At 39.2% G+C, this 23,919-nt stretch overlaps 1 protein-coding gene across 2 annotated transcripts in view; it reads left to right on the top strand.

Annotated features, from left to right (window-relative positions):
• Positions 1-997: 997 nt before the first annotated feature.
• Positions 998-23,919, top strand: part of LOC127352220 (CUB and sushi domain-containing protein 1-like) — a 396,058-nt gene continuing 373,136 nt past the window's right edge. For both annotated transcript variants that reach the window (XM_051380421.1, XM_051380419.1), the window contains exon 1: positions 998-1,504. In XM_051380421.1, coding sequence (XP_051236381.1) covers positions 1,369-1,504 — 136 coding nt within the window. In that variant the 5' untranslated portion in view covers positions 998-1,368. The remainder of the gene's footprint in view (positions 1,505-23,919) is intronic.

The following is a 23,919-nucleotide window of genomic DNA, read 5'->3' as shown; positions in this document are numbered from 1 at the left end:
CTCCTCATCTCTCATTCCATGCCTCTTTTCACACTCCCTTTTCTCTCCTCTTCTCTCTTTCATGAATCCATTTTCCTTCTCCTCCCTCCTTCCTTTCAGCCCCTTTTTTCTCTCTTCTCACTTTCCTCCCTCCCTCTTTCACTGTCTTTACTGAAAATTCTCCTTTCTCCTTTTTTCCCTCTCTCCTCCAGCCCCTCTTTCCTTTCATTCCTCTTTTACTTTTTCTCTCCCCCATTTTTTTTTACATCTCTTTCCGTCTTGCTTCGTTCCTTCCATCACATTCCTCCTTTCCTTCGTCTTTACTTAATTCTCCTTCATCCCTCTTTTATCATTTCTTCCCTTTCTTTCTCCTGAAATAGTTCTCTTTCCTCCTCATCTCTCCGTTCCTGTCACTCTTTTCTCCTCCCTCCTCCCCATCATTCATCTTTCGTTCTTCTCTCCCTTTCCATCTCTTTACTGAAACCATTTCCTCTTTCTTCTCTTCTCTTCTCTACCTCTACCCTCCCTCTCCATCTCTTTTTCACCCTTTACTGAAATCTTTCTTTCCTTCTCTTTCTTTCATTTCATCCATCACTTCTTGCTCCACCTCTCCCTTTGTCTTCCCTTACATTTTTTTCATCTCCTTTTCATGCTTCCTTCCTCCTGTTCCTTTTTCCTTTCATTCATCTGCCCTCCTTCCTCCCTCTTTTGTCTCTTTCCTCCTTCCTCTCTTCTTCACCTGATTTTCCTTCCTTTCTCATTCCATCTCAATCCTTTGCTCTTTTTCCTCTTTTGCCCTCACCTGAAATCCCCCTTTTCCCATCCTTCTCCCCTCACCCTTCCTCCCTCTTCAGTCACTCTTTCTTTCCCTCTCCTGCCCTCTCATCCTCCACTTTTCCTCCCTCTCTCTTACTTCCTCGACTAACCTCCCTCTCTCTCTCTTAGCGTCTGCCTCTCTCTCCCATGCTCCCCCCCCCACCTTTCTCTCTCTCTCTCAGTCGTCGCTCGCTCGCCGTGCTGTGCGGACCTACCAACCATCTCTCTCCTCTCCTTCACTATATCTCTTCATCTCTCTGTCTCTCTCCTCCGGTCCTCCGGTCTCTGCTATGACAGCTCACACCAGCAGCGTGTTGCCCGATCTCAGACCGTCAACCCGTCACCGGTTATCCTGTCCAAACGTTAACATGGACATGTGTGTGTGGGATATTCGTGATTGATCTTCGGTTGTAATTATTTTTTTGTTTTTTTGTTTTGTATAAAAACGAAAGAAAAAGGAGGAGGGGGGCGGCCGTCCTCTTTTACCCCCCTCCGCTTCCTTCAGCCAAGCAGAGCGGCAAGGTGGGGAGAGGGCTTTAAAATTAAGCCAGCTTGGATTTATTTAACAGCAAAATGACGGATTTGGGAGCGCCGGAGATGTTGCTGATGAGGAGGAGGCTGCATGTGAAGAAAACGGGCAGGCTGAGACGCGACCTCCCGCTTCTCCTCCTGCTGGGGCTTCTCTTCGGGGATTTCTCCTCGTCCAAGGGTGAGTTTTGGAGGATTTTGTCTGGGTGTTTGCATGCGTGCCCGCGCGCTGGCACGCGTGTATGTATATATATATATATATATATATATGTGTGTGTGCGCGCGTGTCGGAGGGGGATCAGAATAGTCGCAGGTTGCTATGTTTGCGTGTGAGCGCGCACGCGAGAGTGAGAGGAAGAGGGAAGGTAGTTAATTCGTGCCGTTTCGTTGCTGCGGGCAGCGTCGGTGTGTGTGTGTGTGTGTGTGTGTGTGTGCCTGCGAGTGTGTGTGACAGAGAGATGCGTGTATGCGTGCGTGTGTGCGCGCGCTTGCCGCTCGGGATGGCGTGCGTGTGTCCTTTTGTGCGTGCGTGTTTGAGTTAGCGAGCGGGAAAGAGTGTAAAAGCGAGTCTATGTACGCACAGTGGGTTATTGTGTGTGTGTGTGTGTGTGTAAGAGAGAGTGTGCGCGTGAGAGACAAAGCGAGCGCAGTGCCCAACTTGGACACAATATTACATCTGGGGAACAGAACAGTGTAGGCATGCTCATTTGTTTGGGCCTCCATGCTGTGCAGATACTGTCATTAAAATAAATAAATCAAGTTCAAAATAAATCACAGTTAACTTGAGCCAGATTTCATGGAGCTTCTCCAAGTGTAGACAGCCATGGAAGGGATCACATCTGAAATAAAAACAGTTAGAAATGCGGGTTGGTGTAAGGCAAAGCTTGGCAACTAACTCAATAACCTGTGTTGCTGTCGACAAAATGAGCAGAGAGAGACTCAGACAGACACAGACATAGAGAGATGGGGTGAAATTTCATCTGGAGGGCATGTAGAGAGGAAATCCCATGCTCATAGTATAACATGATTTTGTGGAGTCACACACACACAAACACACACACACACACACACACACACACACACACACACACACAGAGTAGCAGTTGTCTCTGGCTGTGGAGAGACTGATGGTATGACTGGGAGTTGATGCTGTGTGTCAGCAGCCCAGCAAGTCCGTGTTGGTGGGGATTTTGTGACCGAGGAGGTCCCTCATGTTATAGATGGATAGAGAAGAAAGTGTTAACATTCTCCTCGTTTGGTGGGAGCGTTACTGTTACTCAATAGCTTCTCTGTGTGCACTTCTCCTCCCTCTCTTTCTCAGTGCTTGTCCCTCTGTATTTCGCTCTCAATCTCTCCCTCTCACAGACACATGCACACATCTGTCAGATTTCCCTCCTCTGCAGTGAAGAAGAAAATGGTTTCTAGCAGTGTTAAAAGTGATAATTGTATGCGTGTAACAGTACGTTGTTCCTGTGTAGTGCCCTTGCTTTTCCCTTACCACTGATCTATCGCTGGGTGTTGCATACTGTGCATTTATTGTGTGTTTGGGGTTGTTATCTTTATCTGTATTCCCCTGCCATACATGCAGGCTGTCAACCTGGAAATAAAGGGATTTGAGTGAAAGCGGGATTGTGGAAGAAATGTGTATGTTGATGAATAAGATGATGGTGCATTTAAGCTGTTTGTGATTGAAGCAACTGCTTCCTACCACTTGCGATTTATCTTTTACTCCTATCTGTGTGTGCGCATGTTTATGTGTGTGTGTGTGTGTGTGTGTGTGTGTGTGTGTTTCCTAGGATATTTATCAGCTGTAAAATCTGCATTTTTTCGGGCTGAGTTTTTTCACAATCATAAGCAATTTTATAGTGACAGCATGCTGCAGATTCTATATTAGATTATTCTTCTCATTTTAAACCAAGAAAATGTACAACATTGTAGAACATGTAACATGTAATTTCCATTTTCAATCCACCATCTAAAAACCCTGACCATCATGGCCACGTATTAAGCTCTTCCATGTCACATTTTTACTGTGTGATCTGTGGAGTACCAGCAGCTATTTTAGTGATTTGAGATTTAAACACACAGAAAGACAGAGTAAGAGAAAATTAAAGGGCAGAAAGACATCTGGAAAGACAGACGGAGGGCGGCAATTATTTATTTCATCAAACCTCAAACCCCAGATGGTTGCCAGCCTTTTAAATGTGATGTCGCACTTTAAATTCCAACACATAACTAATTATTGATTGTCTGGAAATGTCACTTAAAAATGTCATAAAAAGTCAAATATCTTCAGACATGAACTGGAGTGCAAATAATCAACTCAGGTTGCATTAAGGTGAAAAAAAGTATTAAACAGAATTTTATTCTATTTTTTAAAATTTATTTTATTTATAGTCTTTGACTTCATTGATATATTTTTTAATACTTTTATTGCAGAAAATTGATGGTTCCCTCAAAGTATCCAATATGTTCGCATGTTTTTGCAATTTTTTAATAAATAATCCATACACCTAGTGCTACCAATAATAATAATAATAATAATAATAATAATAATAATAATAATAGCAAAGGCTGTCCTATTCCTGTATTTACAATCATTATATATATGTAGATGCCAAACTGTGCTTCTTTATCAAAAGCTGAGGCAGAGAAAATATATAAATTCAGCCAATTCATTAACAGGTTGTTTCTGCCAAGAAATGTCCAAATGTCCAACTGCGATGATAATTCCCATAAACCCCAGCCATTGCTTATATAATTGATATACTGTTAACTACACTCTACAGGGGACTGTACAAAAGACAATTTTGGCACACTCTTACGCTCACACACACACACACGGTTGAGAATAACATGTCTGAGAACTTCATTTTTGACTCCCACGGGGACTATGAAGCCCTTGTTTAATCACTCACACACACACTCATATATTCACTTAGAGAAATAAACACACACGTGTAGGACAGTCCAGTGACTTATTTTCATTCTCTCTTCAAAGTCAGGACGGATTAAATGTCTCTGTTTCCAAAGATTTTTAATGTTTTATCCTTATGAGGACATTAAAACCTGAATGAACATTCACACATGCACACACACACACACAAATACATGAACAAGGTGACAATTAGCTGACATTGAATCAATGCCAAACAACAAAATATTGGAACTAGCTGTCTGTCCCCCTGCCTGGCATACTAATATCACACACAGGTATGAGGGGCCGTACAAGCCAAAATTCATTCTGGCCCTCTCACACACATACATTCTATATATATGTTGTTACATACATATAAAGTATATTTACTCTCCCATCATCTTATTTTCATTGTTGCACATTGTTATTTTCATATCTATATATTTTATTTTATTCTGTATTTTAGTTTACTTACTCCTTCATACATTTTGCTCTCATATTCATATATCTTTAATCACACATGAATGTTTTACTCTCATTTTTACATATTTTAACACACACATACATTTATTATAAATAATATATGTATGTAAGAAGAAAATGTATCTGTGTCTGAAGAAAATATCTAAGAATGTTTGTGTGAGACAGAGCATAGTGGAAATGGAAGGCAGGTTATTTATGGCGCTGTGATTGGCTGAAAGGGTGGAGCCCGGTCATGTCCGTAGCATGATTAATGTGGAAGGTATAGAGGAGACCCCTGCACTGCAGCAAGCCATTGGGGTATTAAGAAATATTTTGTCATCATCTGAAAATGTCACATCCTGTCCCTTGAGCGGCAGAGGACAAGCTCATCTGCACCTAACGTTACTCACAGCACAGCGGAAAGAGATATGAGAGAACTTTTCATTTCCCAAGTCACTTCAGAAGGCCAAGCAGCTAATGCTACACAAGGCCAAACTGGAGGATTGTGGCAGTCTTTATGATATCAGCCACAGCAACAGTTTGGCAACTGGTGCTCTCAGAAAAGGTAAGAACTATGTACATGGCAACTTAACTGGAAGTTACTAAATCCTAAATGTTCGTTTGCTAATTTAGCAACACACTTTGGCAACACAGTCTATGTGTAGGTTTAATGTTTACAAAAACTGTAAATGTCCAGTAAAAAAACAATAAAGGGAATTTTGGTCAGTTATATCACATTTTCATTGACATGCAGCGCATTGTAATAATAACCTATAATTTGTGCATAAACACGCATGCATTAAGATTAAATGTCACTTAGCTCTGTTCTTACATTTTTATTTTAGCTCTGTAGCTATGAACATTTTCAGTAACTTTATTTTGTTTTTTAAAATCTAATTTCTGATGTATTGCTTTTTCTCTAGATCAAGAGGGAACACAGAAGCTGGGGACAATTCTTGTCTTTGCCACTGAAGCCAATACTGTTCCACCAACTGGTTTCTCCACAACCTTTAATTGAATTTCGCCACCAAGAGCATGACGCAAGAACCCCTTCTAAACTGCCCATTGCAAACCCCTGCATCAATTATTTGAATTTACCACTGCCCACCTCTTACAGACTTTCAGGAAAACACGGCATTGCGTTGGGCAATACCCATGGTTTTCGCACAGCCTAATTTGCATTCCCCCTTTTCAGTATTCAACACTTGTGTACTACAGTGTACTGCTACTTGTGTTTTTATTTTAATTGTATATGCTGGGATAGTTTAAATTGATATAAAGTAATTAGGACAAATAATTAAAAAAAAAATCTTGCTGGTAGGATCATATTTTTTACATCATGTCACTGGCCGGAAGACCGGGCCAGCAGATTGAGTTTATGCACTGACCTGCTAGTAATAACACTATGTCCTCTCCTGTAAAGCATGAAGCAGGCAATACCACTGTTTTCCAGTCCATGATTACATCTCACCCTGGACGGTATTCCAGAGACTGGAGAGTCTGGACATCAGCAATGAAAAGTGACAAAACACTAGTGGCTCTGTTGTTGTGCCTAAAGAAAATGAAATCAGAGTAAATTATCTGTGTAACTTGTTCATGATTGTGCATCAGTAATTTAACACTAAAATAAACAATCATCAATAATGAGCTCTTTTGTTACTGACGCTCAGTCCATTTTTCTCTAGACTTGAAAAATTGTGAATGCAGGACTTATACTTGTACTATCCAGTGTTTTTACATTTACTTTCATTGAAAGAAAGTATTTAAGTACTTCTTCCACCACGTCAAATAGATTTTAAGAAACTGACTGAGTGGTGGAAGAAGTATTCAGATCCTGTACTTAGAAAAAGGAAAGTAAGTAAAAGTACGTAACTAATACCACACTTTGAAAATACTCTGTAACACTTTATAATTAGTGTACAAATCATATACATAAGTAATACTTACCTAATGCATGACTCATGGTGATTTGATGCATGACTTAATGTATGATGTATCATGAATTCCTGTGAAAAAGTCACTATGACTTTTTGTGATTAGTTCACACATAATAGATCATCAGTTAATTCATATGCATATATCCATATTCACATTAATTTATATGCAACCAAAGTAGCAGAAACAATTTATTCAAATTTTGCTCAGCCTCTCTGTTGAAAACAACTTCATATTTCTATTAGAATATACCCAAAGGTATTTTTGACACATTTACAACATAATGGACAAATTAAGAGAATGATCAGACAGCTCCACTGTTAGCTTAAACACAATTAAAAACAAACTAACAAAAGACAATGTTCCACCCACTATTTTGTAAATATTTCAAAAAATACCATTTGGTCTATTCTCAAAGAAATACTTTTATATATTTAGATATATTTAATTTTTTTTTTATCAGCGAGGCTAAGCAAATGCAAATACTATATAGTGGTCTGCCTTGATGTTCAGTCATGACAGGTGGATTGTTTTTTGTCTAATTTTATAAACAGTCAGCAGAAAATGAAGACATCCATACAAAGACCGTAATGTATTGACTGCTTCTCTATTTCTTGAATCTTCAACAAATTGGAGTTCTACTAAATAATCAGTATCTTCTCTTTGAATTAGTTCTATACATTGAGAGTGAGAGTAAATATTACATATATGTGTGAAAGTGAAAATACAAGTGAGAGTAAAAATAAGTGTGTAAATATATGTATATGTATATATACACACACATGTGTGTGAGTAGAACTATATGTGTTTGAAAGAAAAATCTATGTATATGAGAATGTCAGAATGAATTATGGCTTGTACGACCCCTCATACTTGGGAAACGGACAAACTCATACAAAGAGACACGCACAGACACACGCACACACACACACACACACACACACACACAAAATTACTTTGTATGTCAAATACTGATGAAACGTATATGTATCGAGGTCCTGTACTGTAGAAGCCCTTGGGATAAGATGGAAAACTAAGTGAATGTGTTATTATAATATTTAACACATAGGCCTATATTTTAGATATATATATATAATAAGAATATAACACTTTAAGATTTAGGACACAGGGATTTATAAGCAGTATATATTATCACACTATAATATAATTGTAAGCAGATATAAGTTTTTATTAATTTATTTGTTAACAGATAACTACTCCTGTGGGCATCTGAAAGTGGAGTATTGTAAATTAATAGACAATTAAAATGTAATCCTAAATAGGGCGACTTAAAATGAACTGTTACCAAATTAATTGAATTATAGCTTACCTGGGATTCAACATAGGGAAAGTTTTCAATCTAGAACAAAACATCATAATTAAAGGCTATATTTCAAATGAATAGTTGACATGCATCTCATTGGTATTGATATTGTAACTCGATTTGTCCCGAATGCCACGAGTGCAGTACACTACCTGTGCATATGCAGAAGCATGTGTATATAAGTGGGTTCCTCTGTGCTTGTGCTGATGTGTTATTGATACATTTCTTACTTCAAGCTCAGCAATGTGTGTGATGTTGTGTGTCTGTATGCACATTTGTGTGGGATTCCCTGTGTGTGTGTGTGTGTCTGTGTGTGTGTGTGTGTTTTAATAATTTTCTGCTTCCTGTCTATGAGAAGCATGGGAGCACTTATAACTTTCACCTCTACGTGGGAGAGACAGACAAAAAGGCACACACACAGAGACAGACAGAAAGAGAGAAATTTTGTTCAATGTTTTCAGGTGCTTGTATAATAATTGAATCCCCTCAGTCACACCAAAGACCACACGCAGTTCAAACATTGTGAGCTTGAGAAAAGAGCCAGGGAGAGACTGTATGAGTGTGTGTGTGTGTGTGTGTGTGTGTGTGTGTGTGTGTGTGTGTGTGTGTGTGTGTGTGTGTGTGTGTGTGTGTGTATGCACACCTGCAACAGAGAGAGCGAGACATCTCATTGACTACTGATGATTTTCAGGTACTTGAGGGTCCTTCTAGTTGTCCAGTGAGACCAGAGAATACACACACACTTCAATACAGTTAACTACTACAGAGTACACAGTTCAATAGAGAGCAAAGAGGTAGTGTGAATGTGTGTGCAAGAGAGATACAGTAGAGTTAGAGTGAGCTACAGAGAGAGCTAATGAACACTGGAAGCAACGAAGCACTTGTTTTTTCGTCCTCACAAATTTAAATATATATACTTATATATTAATGTATGTGCGGAACATGTGAAGTGAAACGGTGCTAGTGTTCTTCTCACAGAGTAGAGTTAACTATCAGAGAACACACAAAGTACATGTTATGTATACACGGGTCATTATGCATGTGATGCTGGAAAGAAAAAGGCTTTTTTAGCCAATCAATGCTGGCTTGAAAATGAGCGAGTAATCTATCTTTATAGTGTTCAAATGACAGAACTTTTAAAAGAGCCATGGCCTACATACAGTAGACTAATGCAGGAGGAGAGGGCAGTAAGAGCGGTGGAGAATATGTGTGATAACAGAGAGAGAGAGAGATTGAGATAGAGGCAGAGATCAGAGCAAGTGTGTTAAAGAGACATTGGGACAGAGAGGAAGGAGAGCCACTGCTATGCACTGGGAGACAAAGTGAAAGAGAAAATGAAAATGTATTCCCCAGCAGAAGCGATTAATCAGGAATGACTTTTCCATCTTGTGCTGCTCGGCTAGTAATGCCTGGCATTAAGTAATGACATCATAACCCTGTCCACCTTGAATTTATACCTCAGATATGGAGGGAAATCCAGCAAGCTGACCTAAAGGCACCAGCAAACGGGGCTCTAAAATCTGATGATATTAATGACTGGACTCGAATATTTCATGCTTGCAGTAAATACTGCATCACACACAGCAGAATCGTACAGCTATCTGTCATTTGAAATCAGAGAAGACGGCGTGAAAAAGGGAAATAAGAGAGCATGCGTATATCATATGAAATAGCATGACAGAGCTTGAAATTATGAACGTCATAAAAGTGCTGTTGCATAGCTGGTCCAATTGTGTTTTAACATCCATTAGTATGCATGAGTAAATGCCATGTCTGGTTTATTTGTCAGACTTATTTTCTGAACTATCATACTAATGTTTTGAGATCTTCAAACTCAACTTATAGAGACCACTACATTAATCTTTTTAACTTTTAGCATTGCATGCATTAATCTCTCATCTAAATTAAGATCTACTGTGTACTATTAAAACTTCAAATGTATGCCTGATGAGCTATGTGCTGTAACAGGGTATAAAGAATTTTTGTTTCAAACTTTGATTTGGCTGGTATAGAGCTTTTAATGCGACCACTCTGGCACAGCAGTTTGTTGCTGTTTTTCCGTACCTTGTGGTGCAGACGCCTCGCTGTGGTGGGAGCTGAGGGTTATTTCATAACACAGGATTACTCAGCCAGCCAGCTCTAAAAATAAGCATGAAATGAACCTCTCAACTGGAGTTCATAATGAAAGATCAGTCGGTGTGGCTACAAGACATCCATGAAAACTGATATCCAAATTTAATTTGACAAATTATTCAGAACATCAACAGCTATGGTACATTTTTACCAGTTCCAGTGAAGTAAATCATTTCCAACGTTTTTCCGTTCGTTTGCTGTGCAGTGCATTCTGGTAGCGGGTTCAAAAAGTGGTGCTGCACGTTGATTGTTCAATGTTTGAATAAAATTGAAGTCTAGTCTGTTTTATTCAAATTTCTGATGCTCTTCTCGCTCTACCTTTCAGAACTTCCCAACTTTGTGAACAAACTAAATCTCTGTTACCTCTGCGCAAACAACTAACCACACAGACAATTTCAGTCTTCTTCAGCACCTCTTGATTGTCAGGGTCATATAGACTGTTCCATCACTGATATAAATGTGTGCCTCCATTTAAAGGTCCAGTGTGTGACATTTAGCAGAATCCATTTGCAGAATTTGAATATAATATTCATAACTATGTTTTCATTAGTGTATAATTACCTGAAAATAATAATTGTTGTGTTTTGTTCACCTTAGAATGAACTGTTTTTATCTACAGACATCTCTGATCACCTTCCATTGAGTTTCTATAGTAGCTGTAAACAGACAAACCAGACACTACAGTTTCTCCTTCTCGCTTGGAAGGGAAGGGTGATTGTGCATTGTGCAACTACACCAATGCCACTAAATACACACCCTTTGATTCTATGTCTGTAGTTTTTGTTAGGACTCGTTAAGACAGACAATGAAAGAGAGAAGGAAGACATACAAACTGAAGTGAAGTTTGAAGGCTTGTCAGAAATAGACACTGCATTGCATTTGATAGAAAGGCTTTGAGGAATTGTTTTATGATTGAGGTGGAAATTACAAATCACTTTACTGATTCACATTGTTTTTGTCAATTCAGTTAAAAGATTTGTATGTAGTTTTCATTTTTTCTTTTTTCTAAGCTAAGCAGTTGCCTCACATTATAAACTGTTTAAAAGCTAGCAGCCGCCTATTCAACCTTCTTTCTTTACTTTTTTTTCTTAAGCCCACTGCAGCGGTGGCCTCACATCGGTCCTGTTAAAATGAATGAGGACGCTGCTTTTTTGATGTGGTGCCATTGTCGACCTGAATGTAAAACAATTCCACACTATGGCATATCCCAAGGCTAGCAAGCTAAAATAACACAGATAAAAGTAATATGGTAATTACTGATCCAGGTAGGGAAAATCCCTTTTTGATGAGAGTGCAGGGTGATCTGGTGGGAGCTGGTAGGGATTCAGTGTTTTGCTAAAGGACACTTGAGCAGGGTGGAGACTTTTTTAGCTTGAATAAAGATCCTGTGTGATAGTGTCCACCACCCTGCAGCTTTCAACCTGAGTATCTCTTGGTTTGGTGCCCCTGTCCACTGAATATTGCGACTAATGTTTCGGTTAATGTAGAGTTTTAGCTATTTTATTATTTCCGCTTTGCCTCTCTTTTAGCATGACATTTTCTATAAGCTGTAGGCTAATGGCTGGCTAGCGGGCTAGCATTAAGCAGGCTAATGTGTCTGTTAATGTTATATTAGTGTTATTTCAGTTTCTCTCTCGCTTAGTTCCATGGTTTAAGGGCATAGTGTGTGTGACACTTTTACCGCACACCTACGCTTTGTGTGTATGTGTGTCATGTACCGGTGTGTGTGTGTGTGTGTGTGTGTGCGTGTGTGTGTGTGTGTGTATGCACGCTCTACATATGGAGCCAATGAGTTACATTTCCATTTCAAAGCGACGAGTCAGCAGCAGCAGAAGCTACTTTCATCCATTAATGTGATTTTAGAGAGAGAGCGAGACAGTGAGACACACACAGGAAGAAATACATAGAGCCACAATAATAATTACCCTCCCGGTTGGCAAAGGGTTCAGATTGTTTGTTAGTGTCTCCGTCTCTGTGTTCTTCTCTCACTGACAACCACCTCCCATCTCCCTCTGTCTTTCTTTGTGTTTTTTGTCAAATTATGTGTACTTCACTTATTTGCTGAGCAGTCCAGTGTTTTAATGCAGCTGTCACTCACATTAACGGGTTCACTGCTCTGTCAAGCGTGAGTGTTGCTGCACCGCTGTATCTGTAAAAAGTTGAAAAGTCTGCAGAAGATGAATCATTTTGAAGAATAAACAGTCTTGCGAGAATCTAAGTGTTTGTCTCGGCCTTCAAGAGAAAAATGCTTAAGGTTAGGGTTAGATCTCTGTGTGTGTTTTGGGGGGAAGTAGTGAGGGGATTATTTTGTGCTTGAGTGCCCTTTTGTGTGTAAATGTCCATGCGTAAGCTAAAAGTGTGTGTGCCACTGTATCTAGGCATCATGTGTGTGTACACAGCGTTTCTGAGTGCAACCATGCGAAAGCTGTACAAGCTGTGTGTCATATTAATGTAGGGCTGCAAGTTGAGAGTGAATGTGTTCGTTTTGAATTTGTTTATGTATGTGTATAAGTGTTTGCTTGTTCACACATCTGCATCAGTGGGTGTATTTACTTGTATGAATGTGTCTATGTAAAGTAACCTAAACAGTATTTCCATAAGTCTGGAAGTGTGTGTGTGCAAATGAGCGGGCATATGAAGGTAAACATATAAAACATGTGGCTGCCAGTCAGGGGATATTTATTGCTGTAGCCCTGTGTGTATGCGTATGCACTTGCATGCATAGTATTTGAAAGATTTTTATGTGTGTCTGCTTTAACAGCCTGCATGTTTGTGTGTGAATTTGTGTTTATGCATTTTGAACTGAGCGTGTGTGTGTGTGTGTGTGTGTGTGTGTGTGTGTGTGTGTGTGTGTGTGTGTGCGTGCGTGTGTGCGTGCGTGCGTGCGTGCGTGTGTATGTATGTCTGAGTATAAATGCATCAGCCACAGGCTATCGTTGCTCCAGTAGCATCGTTCTTATTCCATCCATTTTTAATGATCGGTAATGGTCGCTAGCAGTGTTGAACCTACGTCGCAAGGACATGGCAAAAAAATGGTCCTGTGGTGTACAAAGCGAGGAAGACAGAGGAGACAGGAAGGGAGGCTGGAAAAGAGATTGGTAAAGAGGGAGAGGAGAAACCGGAAGGGTGTTAATAGATGTTAGCTTGTGGAAACCAACATCATAGGAGCGCTGCTGAAAAGGTCCCGTGGTACACTGTGCCACTGCAGTACAGACCTACAGAGAAGACAGTGGGAGAGGAGGAAGAGGGAGGGAGGAGGTGAGAAACTGGCCAGCAGGCATGCTGACTGACTGACTGACTGACTGTCAGTTTGATTTACTGACTAAATGATGGACCGGTTGTTAAGTTGATTGACTGACTTGCTGGCTGATTGGTTATGTTACAGGCTGGCTAAGTGACTGACTGAGGCAATGGCTGATTTGTTGAAGGCTTTTTACAAGGTAGCTTTGTAATGGCAGGAGAGGGAAGAAGGAGAGGAGAGAGAGAGAGAGAGAGAGAGAGAGCAGATGGAGAGATAGATGAATAGCAAGGCCTCTTAACTGTGTTTAAACTCTACAAAAAGGTTTGGAATGAGTTTCCAGGGTCCAAAGGCCAAGAAACGTACTGAGCACATAATGGCTGTTAAATTGTTTCTTGTTAAATTTAGGTTTTATTTGTTTCCATTAAAGACCACAATGTGCTTTATTACCAATGCTTCCTTGTACCATCCGTAGGGGAAATACCAGGATTTATCCACCGAAATCCAGTGGAATCAAATCAAAGTAAATCAAATCAAATTGAATTGAATTAAACTAAATTAAATAACATAGGCCAATGAAAACATTTGAAACAATTTATCAGTTCAAGTACAAACAAAAAAGAAGATTCAGACGATCTAAATCTGAATCTCTGAGGCTTTCATGCCACGCTGACATCTCAAAGTGTAAACTGAGCAATATCGCTCTGTCAGCTGGAGAGGAGAGACAGAGAGATGGATGGAGAGACTGAGAAAAATGGTGAGGAGGGAGAAAGCGATTGAAGGAAGCAGGGAGGGGGTTAGAGAGGAGGAGGAGAGGGTGGAAGGAAGAGAGGGAAAAGGGGAGGAGGAGGGAGGGAAGGCCTTAAGCAGTGTGATAAGGAAATAATAAAGGAAAGGTTGTAAAAGGCTGCAAGACTCCAGCCGTAGCAATATCAGACACACACACACACACACACGTGCACACACACACACACACACACACACACACACATGCACACACAGCTGTATGAAAATTGATGTTGCAGTGTCCTTTACAGGCCATTAAATCTGAACAATAGCAATCGCTTACTTTTGTCTGACAAATGATGGCTAAATAACACAGCTTTCTGTCTCTCTGCCTGCCTGTCTTAAGTTCTCCTCTGAAATGTAAGCATGTGTTAGTCTGACTTTGTTTTTCCGGCTAGTTAAGGGTTTTTTGAACAATGTTTTCGACTCATTGAATTTGTTCTAATTCTGCCACATTTTGCCGGTGAAGACTGTATTGGGTCCCTTTAGCACATCTTTAGTACATTACACTATAAGCTGCTTCTATAAAGAGTTTCAAGTAGTGCTTCTTGAATGTCAAAAACCAAGCGGTTCTCGCTTCTTTCTCTCTCACCCCATTTTCTTTCCCCCGTGCTCCACTCATCCCTCTTCTTTCATCCCTCTGCCCTTTTTCTCTTGCCTCATGTCTTTTTCCCCTCTTTTCATCCACAACTTGGATTCCTCTTTCTGCACTTTGCTATGTATCATTCCCCCCGCTCCTTCTGTTCCTCCCTGCCACTCATTCCTCTCAGTTTTATTCCTTTCCTCCATCTATTCCTTCACTGTCTGTCCTCCCTCTCTTTCTCCACGTCTCTCCAACTTCCTCTCCCTCTGTCCCTTTCTGTCCTTCCTCTCATCAACCTCCTCCACCTCAATCGTTCTCATTCGCCTCCCCGCTTTCGTTCGATATCTCTTTCTCCTCTCTCTCTGCCCTTTCGAGTCCTTTGATTAGGTTGTTGGCATTTTCATTGAGATGTCTATATGACCACTGAAATAACTCTCCTGTCACAGTCTCATCTGCCCTCTATCTAGTTCTTCTCCTCTGTCTCTTCATTCTCCACTTCTACTGCCCAGCACTTCCTCCACCTCCTCCTTCTCCTCTCTTCACCAACCTTTTATTTTTTTTTCGCTCCATTTTATCCTCTTCCTGTGCTTCTCTCTTGCTTCTTTGCCAATATATTTCTCTCAGTTTCTCCTCTCTCAGTATCTGTCTCCTCCTCCACTCTTTTCACAATTCTGCACCTCTGCTAAGCTATCTTTCCCCCCTTTCTTGTTTTTGTGTGCTCTTTCGTTCTTTATGCCTTTATACTCTCATTTTCCCTTCTCTATTTCCTCAGCCACTTTTGTAGCTCGTTCCTCTATATGTCAGATGGCCACATCAGCCGCTGTTGGTATTATAAACAGCTTTCTGGTCTGTGTCACAGAAAGAGAGACACAAGGAGAGAAAGAGTGAGGTGGGGTGAGTGTGTTGTGGTGAGGCCTGGGCTGACGCTGCAGTTTTCTTGTGTTTCTGGCAGTGAAGAGAAAGAAGATGATGTCTGAAAATAGAGAGAACATGTTTAAAAATGATATGGGGTGTGGGGTGGTGTAAAAGGAGGAAGAGAGTGAGTCGGCTTATAGAGAAGAAAAATGAGATAAGAGGAGTGGAGAGGAGAGGGAGAGAGGCGAGATGAAAAAAAACGGGAGGAGAACGAGAGAAATAAAGAGAAAGGGAGAGGGAGAGTCTGCGTGTCTACATGCCTCTAATCTGTTGATGGTTGAGGGGAAGCAGACAATAAGCCATTATCTCTCTACGACTTAGCTTTAGCTGCAGCAGTATGGCACTGCATACTGCTAGTGCCAAAGCAGCTTACAGCACAGTTACGTACCCTGGACGCACTGACACCCATACAGGAACCTGATGGCATATGAAGTTTAAATAAGGAAGATGATAAGATACCAATACACACAGCTTAATAATAATAATAATCAAATCTGACAAGAAGATCCAACATGCGAGGGATCAGAGCCAAGTGTAACGCTTTCATCTGTTATAAAGAAAAGGTCCGTTTCTGGTGTAAACATATTGTTTTCATTCATCAGGAATTTATTTTCCTCTGTGGCAGCGAAACATGTTCCATGATCTGTTGAACAGTTTAACACTCTCTCTGGTCAAACTGGGATAATTAAAGACTTTTAGTGCTGACTAACTCACTATAAAAACCTCACTACAGTATAAATGGACTTGAAGTAACTCGCTAGCCTAGCAACATTAAGGTTACAAACAATGTGGATCATCTGGTCCTCAAATACAAAATGACCAGGGCTTTTACAAACATAATTTACAGAAAAACATTTTTTATTGTGTTTATTTAGGCTTGCAAATTGAATTACTTTCCTCATCAGCATAATGAGGAAACATTGTTAATGAATGTATCTGCAAAACATACAATGATCATCATCAACATCTGCTTGTAATAACTAAAGCATGATTAACATTTTTTATGGTTAGATTTAGGCAAGCACTTAGTTTGGCAAAGATAAGATACATGTTAAATATTTAACTGAAATATTTCCCCAACTTTAACTAAACTGTTTTGTTGCCTAAACCTGACAACATGGAACCTGGATGTGAGGCCGGGTCTGTGGTATAAAGGTCCTGTATTTGTACACCCACTATGCAGTCTAACCACCTCTAACCACCTCTGGTACAAAGATGTAGCACTTCCTACACTCAAAAACTGTTGCTGCTGATTATAATCCAGGCAGAAATTGCATTTCCCTTAGCATTTGACAAAACAAATTAGTATATTATACAAATTTGCTTAAAGAGTTAACTCCATCTCAATGGAATGAGCAGGCCTATTCCAGCAGAGAGGTTAGTAGTTGTAGTAGAAATATGAGTTATTGGTTTAATTAATTACAGGAATCATTTAAAAATGTGAATAAAAATCTAGATGTAGAGAGGAATATTGTACAGAGCAAGGCTGGCAGAAGTGCTAGTGGTATGACGTATACAAAATTTGACTGGGCACAAACAAGCACAGACTGGAAATAGACATATTGTATAGCTCCTGTGTGGCAGTCATGAAGAAGAATTAGGTTAGAAAATAGCATCAAGATGGAAAAACGAATACTGTTTTCCGTTGCTCTTGCACATTCGGCTTTAATGTACTTAATGTTGTGCATCAATAGCTGTAAAGCTTACGGTTTTCCCTGAATTCTAATTAATATTGTATTATGAACTTGATGCACCTCCATATGCAGTTAAAACTGAATGATTAAAAAGTTAATGTCCTTCCTACAGTGGTTGTGTTTCTGTTGTTCTTCGATTAAATGGCGCCGTGTGGAGACACATGCCTCTTTATATATCTGTAGAGTCCTTTTAGATTTTTTTATTAACATATTAAAAAAAACAGTTAGATTTTTTTCATTCATGACATTTTGTCCTGGTTGATTTCAGTAGTATAATAGATCACACTGCTCCTTTCACTTTTTTACATTTTCCTGCACAAATGAGTGAGGAAATGGCATTGCCAGGCTCTTATTAATATGGAGTTACAGTACACCAGTTGACATTGTTAGGTTTTGACCCTTAAGTCCTTGCTCATATTCACTCTAAGTTGCTGTGTGCCATCATTTCCACTTTGTTTCTCTGATATAGTCATCATTCTTCTGTGTGTGCCAGTGCAGAGTGGCATGTAGCATGCACGGCAAATGGTATTTGGATGAGGAACAGAACATTTTAAGCTTCATAACGTTGACATTACATTGCACAGGTGTTCCTCATATTGTGTCCACCCTCTGTAGGATGCATTTCTGTCTACTGTGATCGAAAAGGAAAAAGTCTCATAAATATACATGAAAAATCCACATTTACTGTCTAATAATCTCTTTCAGGCTGTCTTCCTGGCGCTAGAAACAGGAGGGAGGCCAGATTTGACACCAATGCTGTTAAAAAGCTGACGTCACTGCACTGACTAAGACAGTGAACAGAGAGAGGTGTCACATAGCAAGCCTGCTCCTCTCCTCTCTTCTCCTCTCCTCTCTGTCTCTTTTCTTCTCTCCCCTCCTCTCCTAATTTTGATTTTAGCAGGCATTTTGTGGCATCCAGTAGCCTGCTGGTGTGGAGCTGTTTAGGGGGCATGAAGAGCTTTCTAAATGATGGCTAAATTTAACTAAATGACTTCCTCCACTCAGATCTGATATAATGTTCTCCCCTGCTCCTCTCCTCTCTCTAGATCCTTCTCTCACTGCCTCATCCTTTTTAGCTGTTGTCCTTTTTCACCTCCTTCCTCTCTCTCTCTCTCTCTCTCTCTCTCTCTCTCTCTCTCTCTCTCTCTGTCCTGAAGTGTGATTTCTATTTCTCAATCTCCCTCTCCTCTACTCCCTCCCTCTCCTGCCTATTTACCTTTTTCGTCTCATTCTGTCTCCTGTTCCAACCACTCCCTCCTCATCCTCTCACTTCCTTTCTGCTAATCGTTTTGTTTTGTCTACTTTATACTTGCATAAAAGGGTCAGACTGTTCTCTGGCTGAAAATGTTCTCTGTCTGAAGCTTTAATAAGCAGGCTTTAGAGGAATTTTCTTTTAACATATTAGATAAGTCAGCTGGCAGTTGTCTGTCTGTGTCTGTCTGTCTGATCGATCCACTTTGTCCCTGTATCTGTATGCTGTCTGCAATAATGTGCCTTTGACTGGAAGCGGCGACTAATTAGAGGATAGATCTTTTACCTGAGAATTATGGTCAGAAAATTGGAAAAGGATAATTGCCTGTAGATCAGCAGTCAATGGTGACTCAGCCAGCCAACCAGCCTGCTTTTGTGGTACTCTATTCAGCCACTAACAACCTCTCCGCAGTACTGCCTAATTACCTAATTTATATGTATAAAGTATATCACTCATTAGATTACCATGTATATTATGTTACCATATAATTGTGTCATAATATAATGTTATATAATGTTACGTTGAAGCTGTAATTTATATATTCTAATCTGTGGTATCCAATTACCGTATTTATAAATTTGTGATTTATATATTGATACAGTTTCACATATTATAATGGCACAAGATAATATAATGATACATCAAAACTCTAATTTAGTTAAATGTATCATTATTTTATGGACCCTGTGAGCCATAGAAATAAAGTATAAATTATTCTATTAAACATAGCTTTAGTAATATAATATAATATAATATAATATAATAATAAAGCTCTCTTCTGAACCAATGTATTGCCCATCCTAATCTCAGTGGAATACCTCACACACATTAGACATACATGTGTATTACTATTAAGCTTGTCAAGTGGGAGCCCACCAGGAGCAGCTGGCTAACAGCATAACACCGCTGCCCACTGCATCAGACTCACTTAACAGTGTTTTTTATTGTGTTGTTGCTGCAGCATAGACAGTATAGCAGTCATACTGCCATTATGTATCAGCCATGGCTGTGTTCAGCTTCGGGGGTGTGCAAAATGATCAAAAATGTATGTAGATATATTATCAAATATAGGAAACTGTCATCATTTCCACCATGCTTACAATGTGTAATGTTATAAATAATAAAAATAAATACAAAGGCACTTGGAGAGCGCAGACACTGTCAAGGCCAATAGCCCAGTCTTCTATAGAATGCAAATCTGAACACCATTGAAATTAGCAGGTTGTGAAATCTGGAATTCCGGATTAATCTGGAAAAATCTCATCCCGCTTATTTATTTCTTACATACCTGCTGTATTTGTTTCTACAGTGATGTTTAAGGTAGCTTTTTTTTGTATGTTTAGTCACAGCACACCATTCACTGTCATTAAGATGCGTCCACGCATTCGTCAAATTCAGTTAATTTGGCCATAGACACCATCAAATAATTTGTATCTGCTCCCTAATACAGATCTGCTTCAAAAATGAATGGGTTGGCCCATGTTGCACTGTACCCAGCTTGATAGCAATCTTAAGAAAGAGATCCACCTACTAGCACCTCTAAAGCTGTTGCATCTTGTTTGTGTAAGCCATACATAAACAGAAATATGTATTAACGACAAGTTGTGGTTTTACAGGGAGTTACGTTCTGTAGCTATGACTTGTCATACATCAGCAGGACGTAGTAACTTCCTGAAATCTTGCAACCTCACTGTGAAGACAAAACTCCTTTACTGCTCCTTTTAAACTTACCACCTGCTACAGTATGTCTATGAAACTGAGGACATATTGATACCACTTTCCAAAAACTGTCAGTTGTACTTAGACGAGGTCCTCTCTAATCAGACCTTGAACATTACCCAAGCACATATTTTTAAAATTTAAAATCTCTTCTGTGTATGGAATTGCCATCATTCTTCAGACACCAAGGAAAATTCTGGTAAATATTTTTGTGCTGGTGAAGAAGCGATTCTGGTTCTGATGTTGAAAGCTTACAGATCTCACTGTCAACTCTGCTTTGCTTTTCCATATTTGAAAAAGACGAGTGAAAATAATGATTCTATGAAATAAATGGAAACTGCAAAGATACAGTATATATTACTTGTGTACAACGCAGGGTGATTTGTGCATCAGTTACATACAGTAAGCCCTAGTGCTTCACAAGGGAATCAATCAGCAAACCCCGGCTCAGCAGGGTATTTTCTATTTCCACAGTCTGCTCTGTCAACATGACGGATATGTTAATCAGAGTATTATTTATGGTTGAATGTGGAAATCATTGATTAATGCATCACATCTAGAACGTCATGCAAAATGTGTCATCTGCAGACTTGTTTTAATGAAACACTGCATAAAAAGTTATGTTGCACCGTTTTGGATACTATTAATAATCACTGTTTATGATGACTGTGATTAGTCATCTTGATTGCCAATTAAAAATTATGCAATTTTAATTTGTTGTGAATTACATGGTACAGTAAAATATTGTCTTCATGGTACAATCCTGTAATTTGCTTCAAGGAAGATGATTCAGAGTGAAAATCATATAGATAATATCTGAAACACTCTCAATTGATTTGACTTACTGCAAAGGTGAGAAAGTTAACTGGTTATCCTCTTCAAAAAGCAGCTCAAACCTATTCTTTCCACAATCAAAACATTAGCAATAAACTGTTTGCCAAGTGACTCCAGTGTATCGGAAAAATTGCAAATGCATCTTGGTGACCTGGAACCTCTGTACAATGCTATTTCTTCTCTCCTCGAATTCCCCGAAACATAAAACTAAACTTATCAAATTTAATGCAAAAACTGCCCAAGAAAATGGCCACAGAAATACCATGATACCAAAAAGCTCCAAATCACAATATTCAATCAAAACATATCTTGGAAAACAACCCAGAACCCTTAAACCAAAGTGGCCACTCACTGTGTTACGATCTCCTCCTCTCAATATGAAAGGATATAAAACAAAGTATTACTAGAGACTGGATGGCCTTTTCTCAGTACAATTATTACATGGAATTTGACATTTTATACCTTTGATGATAAATTTTACCATAAAGTAGAGGATGAATACAGTTGTTAACACAGCTCTCCTTCTTAAATGTCAATTCCCAGGAGACCATCTCTTCATATTTGCATCCTTGCTCATTTAATATGCACTTAAAAGAACTTGTGTATTTGAAAATCCATCGCAGAGAGGTTCACAGTCAGCTCTTCCATCTTTTGCCATTTATCCTCTATGAGGCTATAAATCAGCAATTCCATGTTTTGAAATCTGTCATGTCTGGGTCAAGGTGGAGAACCAGCACTGGAAGTTTTGACCGGTCTGTCCATTCGTGTGCTAGTGCCACATTGTTAATCGTTTATGAGCGTTCTGTATGATACAAGCAAAGCACGACAATGCAGCGGTGACCTAAGTCATATAAGTCTGCTTCTTGCAAGCCTCGCAGAACAAAACTGTTGACTCCAATATTGTCATCCACATCTTATTTCCTCCTCTTTTTTCCACTCCACCAAGATATTACAACATGACAGGAGTTGAAGACCTTTGGGCAGATGCACTATTACTCAGAATACAACTGTCAATGTTCATATCCAGTATTTTCTGCTCCTCCCATTCCTTAACCTCTACTGAGCAGCAATGATATAATTGTGAGTGACCTCTGTTACTGCCAACATAGCATGTGTCGTCTCCATGATGATTAGTGACATGAAAACAGGGGCACTACTAGATCATTCAGAGCACATCCGTCAGCTGTAAAATCACTAATTCAAGAAATGACCACTGTTGCATGAATCAAAACAACTGCATTTGGTACCTAGGTTGCCATTGATTTTGATATTATCTGTTAAGCATATTGGACAGTGAGAGCTAGTGAATACACGTCAGAGTTTCCTTTGTAATGTGTTCTCAGTGATGGCAGCAGAGAGACTTGGTTTTTTGGTTTTGGTTTTGTTGCTGGTTGTAACAATAAGCCTGCTCCTTTGTAATTTATTTGTCCAGCTAGAGAAGATTGTTTGTGCACGCACGCTGTTTTTAGGCAATCATCCGCCTCACGTTTATGCACAAACAAGAGCAAACCAGTCAAATGCTCAAATGCATTTCAAATACACATAGTTGGTTAAGGTAAGGTATTACAAAGGTAACTTAAACTTTCCTCATACAGTCTATCTCCATCTGCCAGTGTTTTGCTGCAATAACTCACTGAATAAGATCATAAACACTGCACAATGTTACACACTCACCTGTTTTTCACAAAAAACTGACCTGAAGCAGTGATTGACATTCTACATGACTTATTATTCGGCTTTAAGGATAGCTTCACCATTCTCCAACCTGAGCCTTATGAACATGTTGCTTTTCATCAATCAGTTATGATTGCACATGGGACACACTTTCATTTTGATAAACTTAAAGGTTCAGTATCATTGTAACACTAAACTCATCTAAAGGCAAACGTGTTTATACCTTTTTCAAATGACCATAGCTTCTTGGTTAAATGATACTGTCTCCATGGTTACTGTCTCTCCTATTCTGTCTCTTTTGCGAGTGTTTGCACTTTTAATGCAGTGAATTGTTAAAAAAAAAAGAGGAGATAGTGGCAGATATCTTTGGACAGAAGTTGTATGACGAATGAAAGGAGACTTTGAGAGAGATGTTCAAACCCAGTGTTACTTTTGCAATTCTGTAAACCTGACAACAGTGGAGTGAAATTTTTCATTTTCTTTTCAAGTTTCAAGTTTAACGGGAAACTACTGTATCCATAGCACTGATTATATAACAAATTGTGTCCTCTGTCTATCTCTGCACTGCATGATCAAGAACTCACCTTTGCTCAAAATCAAAATCATGATTGTTTTAGTAAATATTGAATATTTTTGATTTATTGATTATTATTATTCAACATGGTTACTCATTGACTTTGGAAAAGTAATGCTCTTATAACATTTAAAAAAAAGTCTTTTTAATTGTGGATGTCCTTAAATACACATGCTGTGTGCACGTAAAATTACTATAGTCACCGGTGACATACCAAATGGGTTCAAAAGTGAATGTTTTATCACTGACTACTTGAAGATGATTGAACATACATATTTCGACCATATTGATTTGCAATAGTGGGACTCTTCATCTTCTACAATGTGCAAATAATAGTAATAATCTCTCGCTTTGGAGCCTAAAACCGTTGGCACATTTCTCAGCTGAAAGCCAGTATGAATAAAAAAAAAAAAAAAACTTGCCTCGGAACATGAACCCGTCTCCTGGAAGGTCATATGCTTAAATCCTAATCCATCACTTCTTCCTGCCAAAATGGACTTTGTTTTTAATACTATACTTCTATATAATATACCTAAAGGCTGAACTTCTCGCAGTA

Source organism: Dicentrarchus labrax, unplaced genomic scaffold, assembly GCF_905237075.1.
Source record: "Dicentrarchus labrax unplaced genomic scaffold, dlabrax2021, whole genome shotgun sequence".
Lineage (NCBI taxonomy): Eukaryota > Metazoa > Chordata > Actinopteri > Moronidae > Dicentrarchus > Dicentrarchus labrax.
The sequence above is the reverse complement of the archived record's forward strand: the minus strand, read 5'-3'. Positions and strand labels throughout refer to the sequence as shown.